Source organism: Falco naumanni, chromosome 20 (genome assembly GCF_017639655.2).
Source record: "Falco naumanni isolate bFalNau1 chromosome 20, bFalNau1.pat, whole genome shotgun sequence".
NCBI classification, from domain to species: Eukaryota; Metazoa; Chordata; class Aves; order Falconiformes; family Falconidae; genus Falco; species Falco naumanni.
Genome location: NC_054073.1, coordinates 1,514,212 through 1,531,589, shown reverse-complemented (window position 1 = coordinate 1,531,589; position 17,378 = coordinate 1,514,212). Strand labels below are relative to the sequence as shown.

Here is a 17,378-nt window from a genome sequence, read left to right as displayed (position 1 = left end):
TCATGAACAGGTTGGGAAGAGTGAGTAAATAAGAGCTCTCTTGCAAAGCTCTGGGTCAGCAATCACCATGCTCCTCAGTCGGGAAGGAGCTATGAGACACGTGGTGGGCCAGGCCCTGCCATGCCCATGTGCCCAGGGCTTGTGCAGGATCACTTCCACCGCTGGTGGATCCTGGGGACTCTTCTGTCCCCTTTTTATGACATGGAGGTACAAAGAGGCTGGGTCTGGGGGGTGAGTGTGGCCTTGCTCACCTGCAAGGGTCATCAGCCAGTGAGATCCTTATCTCTCCATTAAGAGAGCCCTCCTTTCCCCATGGCATTCTTGTTGATTGGCTCCGTTGGCCAAAATCTAAAGGATAATTAGATTGTGCATCATAAAATCCAGCCCTGTGGCATGACCATGACGCTGTGTCTGGCAGCTGCGAAGCATCGCTGTGTGCTGTCCAAGAGCTGCTGTTTTGCACCCTGGCTACCTTTTATTATGGGATGAAGTCCATCCCCTTTCTATGAGAAGCTCTGGCACTATCAACCCTGCAGCCTCAGGGATCCTGAGGATTTTATCCCTATGGGAAGTGGTGCTCCCATGGGAAGCGTAGCAGCAAGGCAGGCTGGCTTCCTCTCCCCATTCCGTGTATGTATATATAGACCGCAAAATGCTCCGGAGTAAAAGGAGCAGTGGGTGGAAGGCGAGATATTATTATCTTCACCTGCTGCTGCCGACCAAAGAAATAAAGAGACAGATGACAGGAAATGAGGACTTCAAAAATAGACACCTTTAATGTCAAAACCTTCAGGGATTAGCGAGAACACCATACAAGAAACAAAGAAACCCTCACTAGTCACCGTGTGCTTTGAGTGTATGTTGAAGGAGGAAATATGCTGAGATACCTAAGAAACATTTCTGTATTTACTCTTTGTGCCCTCGGCAGAAGAACCAGAGGAGAAAAAAATGCAAAATCGACTGACCAAAGAAACTGCAGATGTACTGAAACGTGAACGGTGAAACCCCCCTTTACAGCTTGACAGATCTTCTGTACCTGAATGATCTGCAATTCTCCTTCCCCCTGTGTCTGCCAGCTTAATTATCCGCCTCCACAAGGCTCTTCTTACGGCTCTGCAGGACAGGAATGGCAAAGTTTTTAATGTGAGCCCTCTTTATTAAAAAAAAAAAAAAAAAAGTCCTTGCATATGGAAAATAATTCTTATCATATAGAACTCTAGCTGCTTTACTTAAAACCTCTTAAATATATTAAACATCTCATTTGGCCTCACCTCTGTATTTATATACATCTGCTAGTAGCTCCCTAGCTAGTAGCTACAGTCATATGGCTTTTTGCCAGCTCCACGTCTTCATTACTAATTCGCTTTTGCAAGTGAAACCCTCAGGCTGGGTTGGATTTGAGCAGGGTTGTGACACTGACAGAGAAAGTTGGGCCCAAGGGAGAAGAATACCAAGGGGTAGCTTTCCTTACTGAAACTCAACGCTGGTCCAAAGTCCAGAACTGGCTATACTGAGTCCTAGACAGGTGGCAAGACAACAAGGAAAAATAGCAACGGTAGCCTGAAATGTCAGAGACCAACGCTCTGCAGCTCCCAGCGCTGGAAATTAGCACATTACTAATCCAGAGAGAGAAGAATACAGGATGAAATGGTTGATTTCTAGCTCAAAAATCTCCACTTGGTCACAACGCTCTGATAACCAACTTATTGGCTTGTTCCCCTCTTGCATTGCTTTGGTAGCAGCTGGATCAAGGGGCCCCAAATCCACCAAACAACATTTTTTGACTGTTAAAAATTGGCATCTGGGCTTTGAGCCCATTATTTCTGAATCTGTAGGGCTCCTGAGTAAAAGTCAACTGTAGAAACACTTGAAGAAGGATGTAAAGCAAGTTTATGGAAAGGCTTTGAGGGGCAGAGAGGTTTCCTAAATGTGTAGTATCTGTTTGTCTTTGATACAGCTGCAATGTGCTCATCTTTAGAAAACAGAAACACATCAGAATCCAACAGAAGAAAATGTGATCTGCCTTCAGGAGAGGAACCAGGTTCAACTGGTGTCATATGTGCAAGAACAGGTGGATGCAAACCAGTGTCTCACTATCTTTTGTCTCCAGCGCTCCCCTCTCCAAAGGTCTGGGTCTCTGGTTCCTCCTTGCCGCAGAGACACTTGATCCGAGGTGTAAGGCTTCTCTCTTGATCTGCAAGGCATGGGTCTGAGTCAGCAGCTCTCTCGGGTTACCCCTGTGGACTGTACTGTATATTGCAATGCCAGCGAGAGTTAAAAGTGCAACAAAACAGCCCAAAGGCCAGAGGTGAGGAGGAGGAGGAGGAAGGAAGAAGAGACGCACAGGCAGCCTGCCCCAACCTGGAAGATGTGCAATTTCTCAGCATTGGGAAGGAAGACCCTGGCATCTTCTAGAGCTCCATGAGCCGCCATGGTGAAGTTGGCATCTCCTGAGGTTACCACATCGAAGACGCATGACTGGAAGTAGACATCCTCCACAGGCAGCATCTCCTTGCAGAGTGCCCGGGCCGTCTCAGCTGCAACGCGGCCACGGCAGCACTCGCTGCGGGAGATGCGCTGGCTGCGGGGGCAACCGCCCACACAGAGCTGCAGGTCTTGCTCCTCCGTGAAGGCACGTGCCACCTCCTCAGCTGCCCGGATGGAGAAGGAGAGCTGGCGGCCGGCCTGACGGACAGCGATGGTGGTGCCGATGTACTCCGCACGGATCTCCACGTGCCGCCCAGGGCTGCGCTCCTGGATGGCCAGGCTGCTGCCGCCCGGCCTCTCGCCCCCGTTCACCGAGCCATCCTCGAAAGCTGCTGGGAGGTTGTCTATCTCGGCCTGGTAAACCTTCTGGTCGATGCATTCCTTCATGTTCTTGAATATGATGGTGAGCTGCAGAGAGCAGATCAGAGGTGATTTGAATAGAGAGCGATTCAGATTTCTGCGCATGCGACTTTGGGGGACAGAAAACATTGGCTACCCCGAGTTTTTTTCTTCACAAGTTTTTCCCTTATTATTTTTTAAAGACCATTTCACATGATTCCACAGGTGTTCAGGAAAGAGTTGAGTCTCAATCCCTGGAAGCACTTAAAAGATGTGTAGATGTGGCGCTTAGGGACACAGTTTAGTGGTGGACTTGGCAGTGCTGGACTCGATCTTAAAGGTCTTTCCCAACTTAAATGATTCTATGACACTATGATCTCGCTTGCTGGGCATGAGCGTTGCGGCCATGTCCCCATCCCAGGTAACAGCTACCTACAGGAGGGCAAAGCTGATTGCACACGGCCACCTCACCGATGCATCCCCCTCTGCCCCAGACTGTCTCTCCCACATTGCTGAAGCCCTTTGGGGAAAGCAGCAATGTTTCCTTTTTTCCTTCCTTCATTTCCTTCTTTCTTTAATGCCATTTAAGCAACTGAAGCCTGAGACGGAGCTAAGCCTGGGTCGATTGCATGTGGGTAACCCATGGACCATACTGTAACCCATCCCCAGCCTGCAAGGGGAGCATTGCAGGTCTCTCTGGTCCCCTCATGGACCTCCATCCCACTTGTTCCTGCAGACATTTGTTCCTGATCCTGTGTGGGTTTAGCCGAAGCTATTGCTGCCCTCCCCAGCCTTTTCAGGGAGCGTAAGGGGGTGCCCTAAGCTGTTGGTGCTTCCCAGAGGTGTATGGGTTTGCCTCCAAGCCCTATGCACGAGCGTTACCTTGCTGGTGACCGTAGCGTTGGACCCCTTGGCCACCGGAGAGCTGGTTGCTTGCACAAACAAGTAGTCATTGTCCAAGAGGGGCCAGGAGCCCTCCACTCGGCAAGTGTGGAAGTCATCATGGAAAGTGCGGATGTGGGGGTCCCCGAAAGCCGCGCAGTGCTGGTAGCTGGGGGGCTGGCCGTGCTTGTAGAGAAAACTCTTCTCGTAGTTGCAGATATCGAGAGACTCAAAGCCCTGATGGTTGGGGGCTGGGGGCCGGGGCCGGGGGGGCGATGTGGGACCCTCCTTGGAGCAGTTGTTCTGGATCATGAGGTCCTCAATGCCGTGGACGGCGGAGTGGTAGGCCAGGTCACCCCGGCACGTGCGAGCTGTCTTGCGGGTGCAGTGGGAGTAGGAGCGGAGGGCGTTGCAGTACGCCGCGTTCCGGTTGGAGCCGCGCAGGTTGAGGGTGGCAGCCACGTACTCCGAGTTGCAACGCAGGATCTTGCACTGGGAAGAAACTGGGAGAGACGGAATGGCTCGGTACATCCTGGCAGAGCTGTAGGGGTGGGGAAGGGCAGCCCCTTCTCCTCGCACCGCCTCCACCACCTGACCCACTCGTGATCTCACGATGGAGACACGTTCTGGAAGCACTAATCTCTCTGTTTTAACAAACTCAGTGGCCAGTTGAAATGACCTGCTGCTTCTTACGTGTCTGGGGGGAACAAATCCAGGGTTGCCTGCTGCAGAAACGGGCTGGAGCCTGGCACAGAGGACAGCCTGGGGAAAGCCACAGGGCCAAAGGGGTGTCCTGAAGCAACTGGGATGTAAGATTGTACCTGGGGCATGAGCACGGCCGAGAGCCCGGGTAACAGTTGTGATTGTGGCCCTGGGCCGTGGCTCAGGTCGAGATTCTTCGCCCCAGGGCTTGCCAGGGGACAAACAGGAATTTCTGAGCTGGGAAACCCCTTCTTCCCATTCCAACCTTGCCAGGCTGTGCCATCACTCTGTCACAAGAGGCTTGACTGCACCAGTGACACCCAGCCCCACAAACATGATTTCTCCGTGCTGTGGAAAGCAGTGCCATGTGCCACAGCTCCAGGAGAGCTAACGAGCTCGCCCCAGCAGGGATGATTTAGCTCATTAAGCAGAGGGGTTATAAGGGATAGCTGCCCTAGTAAGCTGGGCAAAGGGCTGGGGGATGAGTTTAGGTTTTGCAGGATGCAGGTCTTGGTCCTGCTGGCAGAGCATCTCCGGGGCAGGAAGGGATAGCGAGGGGCTGAGTGGTGGATACAGCTGGTGCCTCTCACTGAAGACCTTGGAACTTTGACTCATCCCTGTGCTTATCTTGGGAGGGAACAGAGCTTGTAAGGGCTGTCCTAGGGAACGTGCCTGCTGCAGGAGAGCAGTGGGATGCTCTCATTGTGGAGGCTGCCCTGAGAGGGGCAGGTGATGCTGGTGGGACGGCTGCCTGCCCTTCCCTTTGGCTGCAGTGGGCCGAGGGCTCCCTGCTACTGCCTGAGCCTTGTGGCTGTGGTGAGAAGAGGGGATCTTCTGCATGCTCCATCACCTCCCAGGAGCCCTGCCATGGTTGTACCCTCTCTGTGCCCTGGGGCTGTGGCTCCCCATGGGTATCGTTTCCAGGGATGTGGCTCTGCCCATGCAGTTCCTTACCATGCCTGCAGAAGAGGAGGAAGAAGAGAGCTCGGAGGTAGAAGCTGGGGTTTTCCAGCTGCCCTGGGCTCTTACTGCGGGCAGGTTTCCCCATTCCAATCCATGCAGGGCCTGGGGGGTTGCTCACCCGCTGGCTTGTCTCGGCTTCATTCAGCAGGTCCCCTAGAAGCAAAGTGAAGGTGGGATCTGAGAGGTGCCAGCAGATGTGAGCTGCTGCCAGCATCCAGGCAGCTGCCAAACGTGGCCCTGCAGGGCTTGGCTGCACTGCTGCCTCTCGGGGCGGGGGGGGGGGGGGGGGGGAGGTGAGCTTTTGAGCAAAATCCCAGGCGTTTTGGGTTTGGTTTTTTTTTTTCACTGTGCTCAACCACTGCAGCTCTCATCTTCCACCCCGAGGCAGCTGTGCTGTGTAGTTCAGTGTGTCAAAAAGTTAAAGCTTCCAGCTGCCCTTGGAGAGGATCAGTGAGCTCCAGGGGCTCGGAGAGACTTCGGAGCAGCCGATGAGTGCAGGGAGGACCAAAACCATCCGATGTGTCAGGCGCAGCCTGAGCTGCCTCTGGCCTGCTGCCACCCCTACCAAAACAAAGGTTTGGAGCGCAGCATCCAAGGGGATGGGAGCTGAAAAGCCAAATTAGAAGTGTGGGTGCCATGATAGCAATGTCTTTGGCTCCACCAAACCCCTGTGTCCAGGTTCCCTCAGTGCTGGGAATGGTGCTCTCAGTCCACCTTTTCGCTCTGGCTGTTCCCTGGGCATGGAGGGGCTCGAGGTGGCTGGAGAGGGAGTGCAAGAAGCTGCACCCATCCCCACAGTGGGCTGCAGTGGGAAGAGGTGCGGCCGCAAGAAAAATTAACTTCCCTTGTGCTTCATCTTGGCTGGGGATTTGAGTCCTTGGTGGCTTATTTTAACAGCCGGTTGTTAGTCACTTGTTAGTCAAATACCCTTTTGCTATTTGGTCCTTTTGAAACTGCTGTATGTGAAATTGTTAAATTATTTTTTCTCCTACCCCTTAGATCATGTGGGATGCCGGTTGCCAGAAGCTAATGTTCATGGTGATGTGCCTGTGCCTGGTACCCTGGGCAGCCTGAGGAGCTGATATTACTGACACCGCGATTGCTAGTAAGTGTAAGCCACAACTGAGGTGGGGAGGGGGGAGAAGAGATGCAATTCTCATCTTGTTTTCAAAAAGGAAGAAATCACAGTCCAACCCGCTCTGTCTAGCACCTTTCAGCTTCCTTTGCCGTGGCTGCAGCCGTCAAACAACCACCGTTAGTTGTGTTGGCTGGCACGGTGACGTCGCTGAGTGCTGGCGGCCCCTCGTGTTCCTCTGCCAGCTGGATTAATGGTTAACTGGGCAGATGTCTGGAGCAAAAACATGCTTCAACCCTGCTGGCGATGCTCTGGCTGCCAGCTGCTCTTGGCGGTGAGGACAAGCTGAGCCGACCACATGGAAAGGGGGAAAGGGGTCTCTGTAGCCCTGGGGCACAGGGACATGAGACCCCGTACTGGGAATTAGGAATTAGGCTCGTGTTGGATGTGTGCTGGTGAGAGAGGTACAAGCAGACTGACTCTGTGCTCTGATCCTCCCCCAGTGCCCAGCACTTGCTCTGTCACATCCCACCCTACCTGGTTTGACCCTGTCTGACCAGACTGAGCATCTTTCTTGGAGCTCACAGGAGCTAGTGACCTCTCAGCGCTACCCCCAGATCCCCTGGAGGTGGTGACGCGCAGGGGACCTGTCCCGGGCACAACGCTTAGCACATAAACAGCCAGTTACTGTGTTGCAGAGAAGCGTGGCTCCAGCTAGGGGCAAGGAGAGGCCCTGCCGTGAGTCCTGCAGGCAGCAGGATTTCCTTTGGGATGTCCTGACCCCGGTGGTGTTAGGAGAAAAGCAGTAGCAGCAGTTAAGAGATGCTCTGCAAGCCCAAGATGATGCCACCTGTGAGGGGAGATGGATGGTGGCAGGGTGGCAAGGGGTGCTTGGGCACCCCAGCCCTCCCTCTGTTTGGGTCCACCAGACCCTGGAACACCCCTGGGTGCCAGTGCCGATGTCCTGCTCCTTGAAGCCTTGTCCTTGCCCTTGGTTTGCCACAGCCCCACTCACCTGCATCGGCCTTCTCCGGAGACGAGCTGGCTCCCAGTGCGGGGAGCGCCTTCCCTGGTGGACACGGGTTGGCTTGTCCTTGTCACCCAGTTCTACCCCAAGTGACAGCCAGAGTGATCCATGGGACAACAGCCAGGAAAATGCTAGTCTCAGTCTTGGGCGCTTCCATGGCCTCACAGCCGGATAAAATCCAGGGTGCTGGTGTGGAAAGCCTGGCCGGGGACGCAGGGAGCAGACCCTGCTGCAGGGCACTGCGGTCCCTGCTCTTCCTCCCCAGCTACCTTTGCTCCGTCCTCTTCCCCCCGCAGGTCAGAGGATGGGTGTTGAAATAGATCCACCTAAATTTAGACAGGGTAAAACCCAGCCAAGAACAGCAAGTGGAGCGGGCAGAGGGAGACAGTGTGTGACAGCCGGGGGGGTGGGGGTGGGCAGAGGAGCCTGAGGAGGAGGTGGGAGCCCCCAGACCTGCCTGGGTGATGGTACTTTGTGGTGTGGGGTCACGTCAGTCATGGGGTGCAGCACAGGCTGTGGGAGCTGGCTTCCTTGGAGCTAACTGGTGGTACTGGGTGTTAGTCCTTCCTTGGGTGGTACTGCAGTCTCCCCACCTGCACCCCTGTGGAGTGAGTCCCTCTGGAAAGGCACTGTGCTTTTCCCTGTGGGATGTATCCCTCCAGGGAGCACCCTCTCAGCCGTGTCTTGTGTAGGTTCCCTTCCTGGGGCAGAGCCGAGTCCTGAACACAAACATGGCACGGGCCAAAGGTGGCCGGTGTCCCCAGGGGTCGATGAACGCTGGGTTGAGCCAGCTGGGTTCCCAAAAGTCCACCTGCAAGGACTTGGGTGCAGAGAGCAGCTGCACAACCCCCTTGTCGTGGTTTAACCCCATCCAGCAGCTAAGTGGAAGAGGAGAAATGGTGGGGAAATGCCCGTGCTGGGCTTTTCCAGGGGTGGCCTGTCCATTTAGGATCCGTGGCCATTACGGCTGGAGGGCAGGGATTGAAAGTAGGTCCCTCAGTGCCCCAGCACCCACAAGCCCCTTTGGGAACCCATTCAGAAACGCATCCTGCCTCCTAAACCAAATTCCTAGTGTTTTCCAGGTCTTGCTCCTCACGGCAGGGAGCAAAGCCTCACAGACCTGCAGCACCCTCAATGCATTTGTGCCGGGAGCCTCGTGCCAACCTGAGTCTGGGAGAGCAAACAGAGCTTAACCGACCCCCCCACAGGTGCCACCGCGCCCCTCTGGGGGGAATCTCTTTGTCCCCTACTCCTCACACAGGGAATTGGGGAGAAAAGGAGGGATCGTGGCTGCTTATTGCAGAACAAGCTTAAATCTACAGCCAGGCTCCTGTTTTAAGTGTAACGGTACATCTTCCTGGGGGCAATGGGTAGAGGAAAGGAAAACAAAGAATAAATACCAGCTTGGGTTCAAATCCCAGCTGGGATTTACATCGACAGCCACCAGAGGAGGAAGGTTTTAGATGCCCATTTCTTTTTTTTTTTTTTTTTTTGACTTGCTCCCGGGGTGCATGGAGGCTTTACAGCTCTTTTGCCTGCCCAATATTTATGCTCTGGGTCTCCGTTACCTGGTAACAAGGGATAACCAGGGAGTGGAAAAAATCTTGTTTAAAAAATAAGACCATATCCTAGTGTAGCCTCCCATGTCCTGGCCATGCCTCGGGTGCCTGGTATCCTTCCCATCGGCTGCCATAGGCTTCCCCGCAGCGAGCCCCCGGCGCGAGGAGGCTCAGACACCCACCGAGGGAATCGGTTACACACGGGGCGGGAGCAGGGGCAGGCAGGTGGGAATTCTTCTGGAACAGCAGACGGTACCATCTGGGCTCGGCGAGAGCGGAGGCCTCCTGGCATCCCACCCACCCGCTTCGTTTGGACAAACAAGGGGAAACTTTGAACGGAGAAACCCAACCAGGATATCCAGGTTGCTGCAGCCCAGAGGCCGCGTTGTAGGGCCCTCCTCACAGCCCTGGGACTCAGCGTTGTGGGTGCACCTCCCTGGCAACGTGCTGGATCCTGGCCATGCCGTGAAATGGAGCCATTGATACAGCTTTAACACTGTCAGTGTGCAGCAGCTCTCCGAGCTGGGGGCTGCAGGCATATGTTGGGCTGAGGAGGCTGGGAATTTCTCCCGAGCTGGCAGAGTCACGGTAACAAGACAAAAGCATCTGTGATCAAACTGCTTCCGAAAGCCAACTCCCCCCCTCCTTCCCACCAGCAAAATCAGCTGGAGGTTTAGGAGGCACAAAGCACCAGATCCCACCAGCTGGGTCACCAAATCCTGGCACCGAGGGGGCTGTGGAGCAGCTGGCCTCACCCAGATCCTCCCGCCCAAAAAGATGAGGTTTTCCCAAGCCCTGCCATGCCCCGGCAGCAGGGAGAGACCCGAATCGCGGCAGCTGTGTAGTCTTTGGTGCAAAGCAGGTAACGTGCAGCTCTGCCTGTGAGTGTTGCCCCTGTGGATTGTCATCTGGAGCAATGTCATCCTTCCAAAGGCCGAGGCGGTGCGGTCCCGGCTTGGCTCTAGCACCATCACTAATGCAATGAGTCTGGTGGGGGTTTTGGTTTAACCCTGGTGCTTTAGAGATTTAATTTGCTCAGAGAGACCAGCCCCAGCTTGGCGCTGAGCTGGCACCAGCTGTGTCCGCAAACCCACTGCTACCAGGAGCCCTGGTCTGAGCGCAGGTGCGTTTGCACCCAAAGTGGCTTGTGTGGATGGGGAGACTCGGCAAAACTGATCTAAAGAGGCATCAGGTCTCCAAGGAGCTCATCTGCTTTCATCAGAGCTGGGGACACAAGCAAACCCTTCTGCCACCCACCAGCGTTGCTCTGAGCTCAGCTCAGTTAAGCCTTCGTCAGGGAGAGCTCTGCACACTTTTCCCGAGCATCCCTGGGCAAGTGGGATCAGCCAGCCTCTTGAGGTTGGAGCCACGCTGTGAATGTTGTCCCACACTCCCTGGACCCCACCGCATGGCAGCCAGCATCCCCCAGGAGCTGCAGGGAGAGCTAAGCTGCAGGGCTGGGATCCGAGTTGGAAGAGGGGCCTGGGGAAGGCAGGATTTGCTGGAGAACTGAAAGAGGATCTCGCTTCTCCCCAGGTACAGACACAGCAGCGGACGGGCCGTTTGCACAGCGCCTGCTCAAATCCAAAGCATCCACCCTTCTTGCCACGCCATGGTTGGCATAAATCCCCCATCTATCCCACCCCAGACCTCTGCCAAGGTTCCCAGTGCTCCACTTACCCCAGACAATTGCCGCTTGGATGGGCCACCAATTGCCCCGAGACCCTCTGGACTTGGATCCTGGCCCCTGGCACGGGTTTGGCTCCGGGCAGGAGTGATGAGGGAATCACGGCTGTTAACGCCGCGGGCTCAGTGCGGAGGGAGCAGAAAACAGCTGAACTTTACGACAGCCCGATCCGTCACTGTGAGCTGGAGGAGAGGGGGCTAAGTCGATGCTTTAAAAATAGCCAGTAGTATTTTTGATCCCGAAAGCTGGATTCCAATGGGGAGGGGAAGGGAAAAGGGAAGGAGAGGCGAAGGCTTCCCAACTGCGTGCTTCAAAATCTGTGGGCAGAGGAAACTGTGTGCAAGATGGACATGAGGTCCCGGTTGGACCACTCGGAGCTGCTGGTCTGGGGGGGTTCTCCAGGCTCTGGGAAAGACAAGCAGGTTGGGAATATGAAGCATTGCTGGAGATTTAAGGCAGGCTGCTCTTTCAGCGGCACCTGCTGCCTCAAGCACGGGAGCACCCGGCTGGGCACCTTCCCCTGCCACAGCAGGGCTGGGAGCAAAGGGCCCATGCCTGCAGGCAGCTGTTCTCCTGGCTCTGCAAGGAGGGAGAGGGAAAACCCAATGAAGATGCAAGTCTGGAGTTAAGTTAAACTCTTCCTCCATGTTTCTTCAGCCCGGAGCTTTCCCTGTCCCTTGCCTGGGGAGCTCAGGAGGTCCCGGAGAAGGACAGATGCTGGGAGGACTGGAATTCTCAGCGCTCTGTCTGGGGAGTGATCTTGAGAAGGTCAGGGAAGAACCAGGGAGCTGCATCCTTCAGCCGCCTTGCTGGAAGGTGCGACCCAGGTCCCTTGGCCATCTCCAGCCACAGGATGGCACATCCAGGAGGGGCTGGCATCCCTTGGCTGCCTCTGGAGGAAGACCACCCCTCCTGCTCCCCTGCCCTTGCTTGGACACTGCTCAGAGACACTCCCAAGATGCTGATGTGTGGATAAATCACCAGCCCCAAGCACCTGCTCCGGGGCTGGGCAGCTGCAGGGCAGGGAAGCGCCGGCCGCAGTGGGGCTAAAAAAAGATGGGAGCAGATGGGGCTGGATGCAGCCACTGCTTTGGAAGGGGACCAGGATGTGTCCCCAGCCCCATTCGGTCTCCCCTGAATGCCGGACCCTGGGCGTGATGGTGGCAGTGCCCCGTGCATGCAGCTGGGATGCTGAGGGCCACCAGCCAGCTCGGGCAGCCTCCTCTGTGCCTCAGTTTCCCCGTCATTTAAGATGCAGAGTCCTGGTGTCCACGTAGTGTGGTGGGAGAGGAAGGTCTGGGCCCTGCATGGTTCGGGCGTCACTGGGTGCGTGCGGACCTTCGGGACACGGGTGCGAGTGCACCCTCAGCTCCACCGGGTGCAGGATGCGGCCAGGTGCCTGGAGCTGGCCGGGGGACTTTGGGGACACGGTGCCACGAGGTGGCAGCAGCACTTCGCGAGTGGCAGTGGGGCTGCCAGCCGGCCCGCCAGCGGCCACCCCTGCCTGCCCCTGTCCCCTTCCGCTGTCCCCTTCCCCTGCCTGCTCCGCAGCCCACCTGCCAGAAAGGAGGGGAGGAAAGGCAGCGCGGGGGCTGCAGGAGGGAGGGGTCCCACCTCGGCATCGCAGCAGTCTGGGAACCGGTGGGTTTGATGTCCAAAAGGGCACTGAAGGACCCTCGGTTTTCTCTCTGTGCCTCAGTTTCCCCACTCCTGCTTTCACATCGCACGTGGGGTCCCCAAGACCGAGCTTGCTCCATCACACTGCAGCTCATCTAACGGGAAGAACAAGAGCAAGGGACTTGGAAAAACCAGCCCCAGGCATCCCTGGGAGAGTGTCCCACACTCCCCAAACCCTGGGGCACCCATGCTGCTCCAGCGTCTCCCAAATTCTGTCCCCAGCTCTGAGCTGGTGCCCAGTTTGGCCTCCCCTCAGAGCCGTGTGGCGGCGGCTGATGGAGAGGCTTTGGCTGGGCACAAATGGATTAGCAAGGAGCTGGGGAATTGCTTCTGTGTTTGCTGCCGTATGGAATGACACCCTTTCCCAGGAGCCCCCCAGCCCGTCTCCAGACCTCCCAAATGCTCTGGCGAGGGATTTTAAATCACCTTCCTTTAGCAGATGTCTGGGGGAGAAGAGATGGGCTGGAGCAAGGGGGACCTTCAGGGAATGTTTTTTCCTTGCTCCGGAGCAGGAGAAGGAAATGAACTCCCAGCTGAGCTCCTGCCAGTGCCAGCTCAGCCCAAGAATACCTGGAAATGGTTGGGTTTGAAAGGGGAAAACAAAACGGTCTGCAATTTATGGGCTTGTTTAGGCAGGGAAATAGAGAAATATCCCCCCCCAGCACGTGGGGGATCGGCAACCACAGTAAATCAGCCAGAGACTTGTCAAATTTGGTGTAATTGGGTAGCAGTGACATGGGATTCAGGGAGGCTTCCTCTCCAAGAAGGGGTTGGGGGGTTTGGCTGGGAAAGGAGGAAGAAATTGGGGAGTTCACGGTGACCCCACTGACCTGTTGAACTTCACTTTGCAAACCAGGTTCCTGCCAAGGCGACCGAAACCCTCAGCCAGGCTCCGGGCAGGAGCGATCCGGCAGGGCTGCCTCGCCAGGGGATGCTCCCGCAGCCATCGCCACCTCTTCTCCCCTCCCAGGTAATGTGGGGACCACAGCAAAGCCCACGGGGGGAGAAAACATGTCCCCACATGCATGTGTGGTTCGTGTGGTCCTTGTGTGGCGTGACCTTTCCTCGCCGTGCTGCTGCCTCCATGATTACACAGAAATAACTGTAGGAAAGCATCCGTGTTTCAGAAACGCCCAGCGTGAGCCGTGTGCGAAACGCCTGGCTCGCTGGCGTGTGTAAGCGTGGGCATGGCGTGTGTAAGCATGGGCATGGCGTGTATGGTGGGCTTGTGTGGAGACAGGCGTGCACAGAGAGGTGCCACGTTGCGGTGCCTGCGGTGTGCGGCAGCAGAGGAGCAGGAGGGCACGCGTGGGCCGGTGGTGCGGGCCTTGCTCCTGCCAGACCCTTGCATGTGGGTTTAACCTCACGGCTGGCGCTGCCGTCCATCACCCACCCTGTGGCACCCATCACCCAGCCATTCCAGAGGGGGAGTTATTCAAACCAAGGTCCTCGACGTTTCTGTTCTGCATTAGCAGATTAAACCCCCACATCTAAACAGAAAATCTCTCAGGGTTCAACCTACTTCACCCTGCAGGGCTTTGCAATTTGCCCCAAAATCGGGCAGTGTCTCGGGTGGCTTCCTTGGGGCTCGCCAGCAGCAAGCAGGGCTCCAAATCCAGCCCGTAGCACTGAAAGGCATGAATCCCCAGAGATTAGAGGGTTGGGTTTTGGTTTGGGGTTGGTTTAGTGGTTTTTTTTTGCCTTTCCACAATGCCATTCAGGGCCTGGAAAGGCTGTCCCTGTCCCCTCGACCCAGTGCAGCTCTCCGGCACGGCTATGCAAATCCGTCAGTGCTTTTAGAGGCAGCGCTAGGACTCGGATGAGCAGGAGCTCCCGGGGGTAAGGCAGCGCTGGGGACTTGCAGGGCTGTTTTAAGTGAGGCAAAATGAGGGAGGGATGGTTAATTGATTCCTGTGATTAAGCAAGAGTTTGTCAGTGCGAAGGTCTTGGTTTTACTCTCCTCGGTTTTTGCAGTCTGGAGTTATTTATTTTTAAACAGTGATTGAGGAGGGGAAAGTTTCTGTCTGAATATTTCCAGTGAGAAAGTTGTAATCTTCAGCTGATGCTTGGCCTGGGGAGGGAAACAAGCATGTCCAGCCATGTGGAAATGAAAAGCTTCAGATGCTGTTGCGTTAGCTGGCAGGCGAAACCGTGCCGCTCTAGAGGGAGAGGCAGAGCACGGCTGCTTTGCTTTCCTGGGAGAAATCCTAACAGGATCCCACCAGGAGCCATCCCACCTCAAGCAACAAATTTGGTGCTGGTGGCAAATTGCTGTCCCGGCTGGCAGTGGGAAGTGGCCGTAGCATCTTTGTGCTTGCCACGACTTCCCAGCTGCCTGGCAAACTTTTCATCCATTCCCCCAGTGGAAATTCTCACCCTCAGTTTTCTGTGTTCTTTTATTTTTCCATTTGAAAATGAAGAGGAGGGAAATTGTGGTGATTTATTGTTTTGGTGAAAGCATCCTTGCTGGTTTTCTGGGCACAGGGGTGGGGGGGAGCATTCCCAAGTGAGGATGTGTTTCCTTTGTACTTCCATAAGGCAGGACAGCGAGGGGTTAATATGGAAATATTGGATAGAGGTGGTGGGTCCCTCAGGATCCAGTCTGATGGACCTTGGGCTGGTTGGTTTATTTTTAATTTAATAGACTTGTCAATCAGCGCCCACTTGCTGGCCTGCCAACCCACCGCGGCTCACTTTGGCCAAGGCTGGAGTGTCAGCTGGCAGGCAGCAAAATCCACCTCAGTCCAGAAATAATAACAAATTATTATTAATAATAATAATAATAATGGAGATGTAATAATAAGTGCAAGTGGGGAAGAGGTGGGGAGAGCATGACAACCCCTCGATTTGTATCTGTTGGTTGTCTTCTCTGTGCCTAGTGTTTTGTGTGGCTTTTCCCAACCAGAGGAAAAAAAGGAATAGTGGTTTAAGGGATGTTTGAGTCAGCTCTTGAGAGGCTGGAGGAGGCTGTGTTGATCCCCCCACAAAGGAAAACAAGTGAGAGAGAGAAAAAAAAAAAGCCATGTGGCTCTTTGTGAAAGGAATTAAAATGGGTCCCGAAGGCTGTGAGCACTGGGATAGAAACAGGCGCTGGTGGGAACGGGAGCCCTAGGAAAGAGGACTCAAAAAGAGAGCTGCGGACACAAAAGCGTCAGGCTGGGGAAGGGAGATGCGCTGGGGTGCTGCAGCCAGAGCTGGGTGCAGGCAGGGACTGGGTGGCAGCAGCCTGAGTCACCCCCACCGCCGCTGGTGCTCCCCAAGATGCCCTGACGTGCTCCCCGGGATGTCAGGGCACGGGGCTGGGATGCAGCTCCCAGGCAGAGGATGCTGGGCGGTGCGGGATGCTGTAGGACAAACCCTATCAAACCTCCTCCGTGCCTGGTGCCGGCTGGCCCTTCCTGCGCGTCTTTTCACCTGGGTCTTTGCTAGTTTGGAGGAGGAATTAAAAATATTCAAGAAAAACCTGGCAAAGCTGTTACGATGGGAAAAAGGCCTGGGAGCTGTCTTTAGGGTGCTTTAGTTTTTGCCTCTGAGACACTCTAGGCAAATCCCAAAGGTGACCCTGTGGCAGTGCAGGGAAGCGGGACCCTCTTGAGTCCCAGGGGGTTCATCCGCTGGGATGCGGCTCAGCGCACCCTGGGGGTTCCCCAGATCCATGGCGGCACCGAACCTGGGGCAAACCCGCCGCTGTCGAAGGTGCCACCCCAGTTTTACACTGCTCAGCTAAGGTCTTTGCCTAGCGTTATCCCTCTGCCTTTTGCAAGTGAGAATAAAATGGTAAAAAAGCAAAAAGGGGGGGGACAACCCTGCGCCCACAAGTGCTTCGCCGCCTTGCCCGACGTTTGCTGCTGCAGGTTGGGAAACCGGTGGAAAGCATCTTCCTGTTGCATCGCTGCTTTATTTTCCTATTCCCCTGTTGCCAGTCTTGAGGTTAGACCCTGCTGGCTTTTCATTTTTACTGTGGGGGGGAATAAATTAATTAAATAAATTAAATTTTATAGAGCTCTATGGTGTCCTTAGCCGTGCTGAAGGCTTTCCGACTGCGTTTCAACCAGATTTGCTGTGCAACGGCTGCTCTGAGCCAAGTTATCTTGTGAAAGAAACACTCCCAAATAGGTTGCGTTGGATTTGAATTAATCATCTCCTTGGTTTTGTCTTTGTGAGAGATTTTTAATGCAATCAGGTCTTCCAGAAAATGGACGATAAGAAAGCGTGGTAAATATATTGTCCGATGACCACAAAACAAATGCTGTCAGGGAAATGGATTGAAGGCTTGAAAAATGGGATTTCAGAAGGAAATATCGAACTGGCATCAAAACCAGCGCTCTTTTCACCGAGCGAGGGAAGCAAGTCTTGCTTAGGACTGCCCGGGGGCAGAGACGTGCCCCAACCCCCTGAAAAGTTTGGGTTTGGGCTGACTTTGCTGGCTGGAGTTTTTGCCACTGAAAATACTTGGGAAAACCCCTTCAAAACTGATACAAATAATTGAGTCCCAACGCACCGTGAAGAGACACAAAAGGGTGGGCTTTTTGGGGTGGACATGAATGTATCTTCATTCCCCCCCAAAATGTATTGCAAAATATGTTCAGTGTCCTCTGACACTACCACGTGCATTTTTAATTCTTCTGATTTTGGTCTTTTGGCTGTTTTTCCCGGGAAAGGACACATCTCCCCTGGGGAATCTTGTTCCTTTGCTTTCCTCTGTCTCCCCCTCGGCAGGTCCTTGCTCCCTCAGCTTCAAATATTTTATTTTATTTTATTTTATTTGCAAAAAGCCCTTTTTTTTGTGTCGCCTTCTCGGGGACCTGAATTAAATCCGGTGTTTGGCATATGGGGCAGTGGGATTGAATATTCAATGGCTACAGCACTGCTCGTAGGGGTGAGGCAAAACCTGTGGGCATAGAAGACCCTTATTCCACAGATATCATAGCAAAAAATACTGACTTCAGATGTTCTTTATACTGATTATATCTGGAAGCT

At 54.6% G+C, this 17,378-nt stretch overlaps 1 protein-coding gene across 1 annotated transcript; it reads right to left on the bottom strand.

Moving 5' to 3' along the window:
• Positions 1-750: 750 nt before the first annotated feature.
• On the bottom strand, positions 751-7,789 carry HJV (hemojuvelin BMP co-receptor). The gene is made up of 4 exons (XM_040618720.1): positions 7,464-7,789; positions 5,365-5,526; positions 3,709-4,211; positions 751-2,895 (listed from the first exon to the last, which is right to left on the bottom strand). The coding sequence occupies exons 2-4, from the start codon at positions 5,456-5,458 to the stop codon at positions 2,275-2,277; spliced, it is 1,218 nt and encodes a 405-aa protein (XP_040474654.1). The 5' UTR covers positions 5,459-5,526; positions 7,464-7,789; the 3' UTR covers positions 751-2,274.
• Between the last annotated feature and the right edge of the window lie 9,589 nt (positions 7,790-17,378).

Excerpts from the sequence above, each read along its gene's own strand:
- HJV (XM_040618720.1), bottom strand. The coding sequence starts at position 5,458 with ATGGGGAAACCTGCCCGCAGTAAGAGCCCAGGGCAGCTGGAAAACCCC. Across the intron at positions 4,212-5,364 it reads CCTCCTCTTCTGCAGGCATG|TTTCTTCCCAGTGCAAGATC; the intron begins GTAAGGAACTGC and ends CGTCTCTCCCAG. Across the intron at positions 2,896-3,708 it reads ACGCTACGGTCACCAGCAAG|CTCACCATCATATTCAAGAA; the intron begins GTAACGCTCGTG and ends TGCTCTCTGCAG.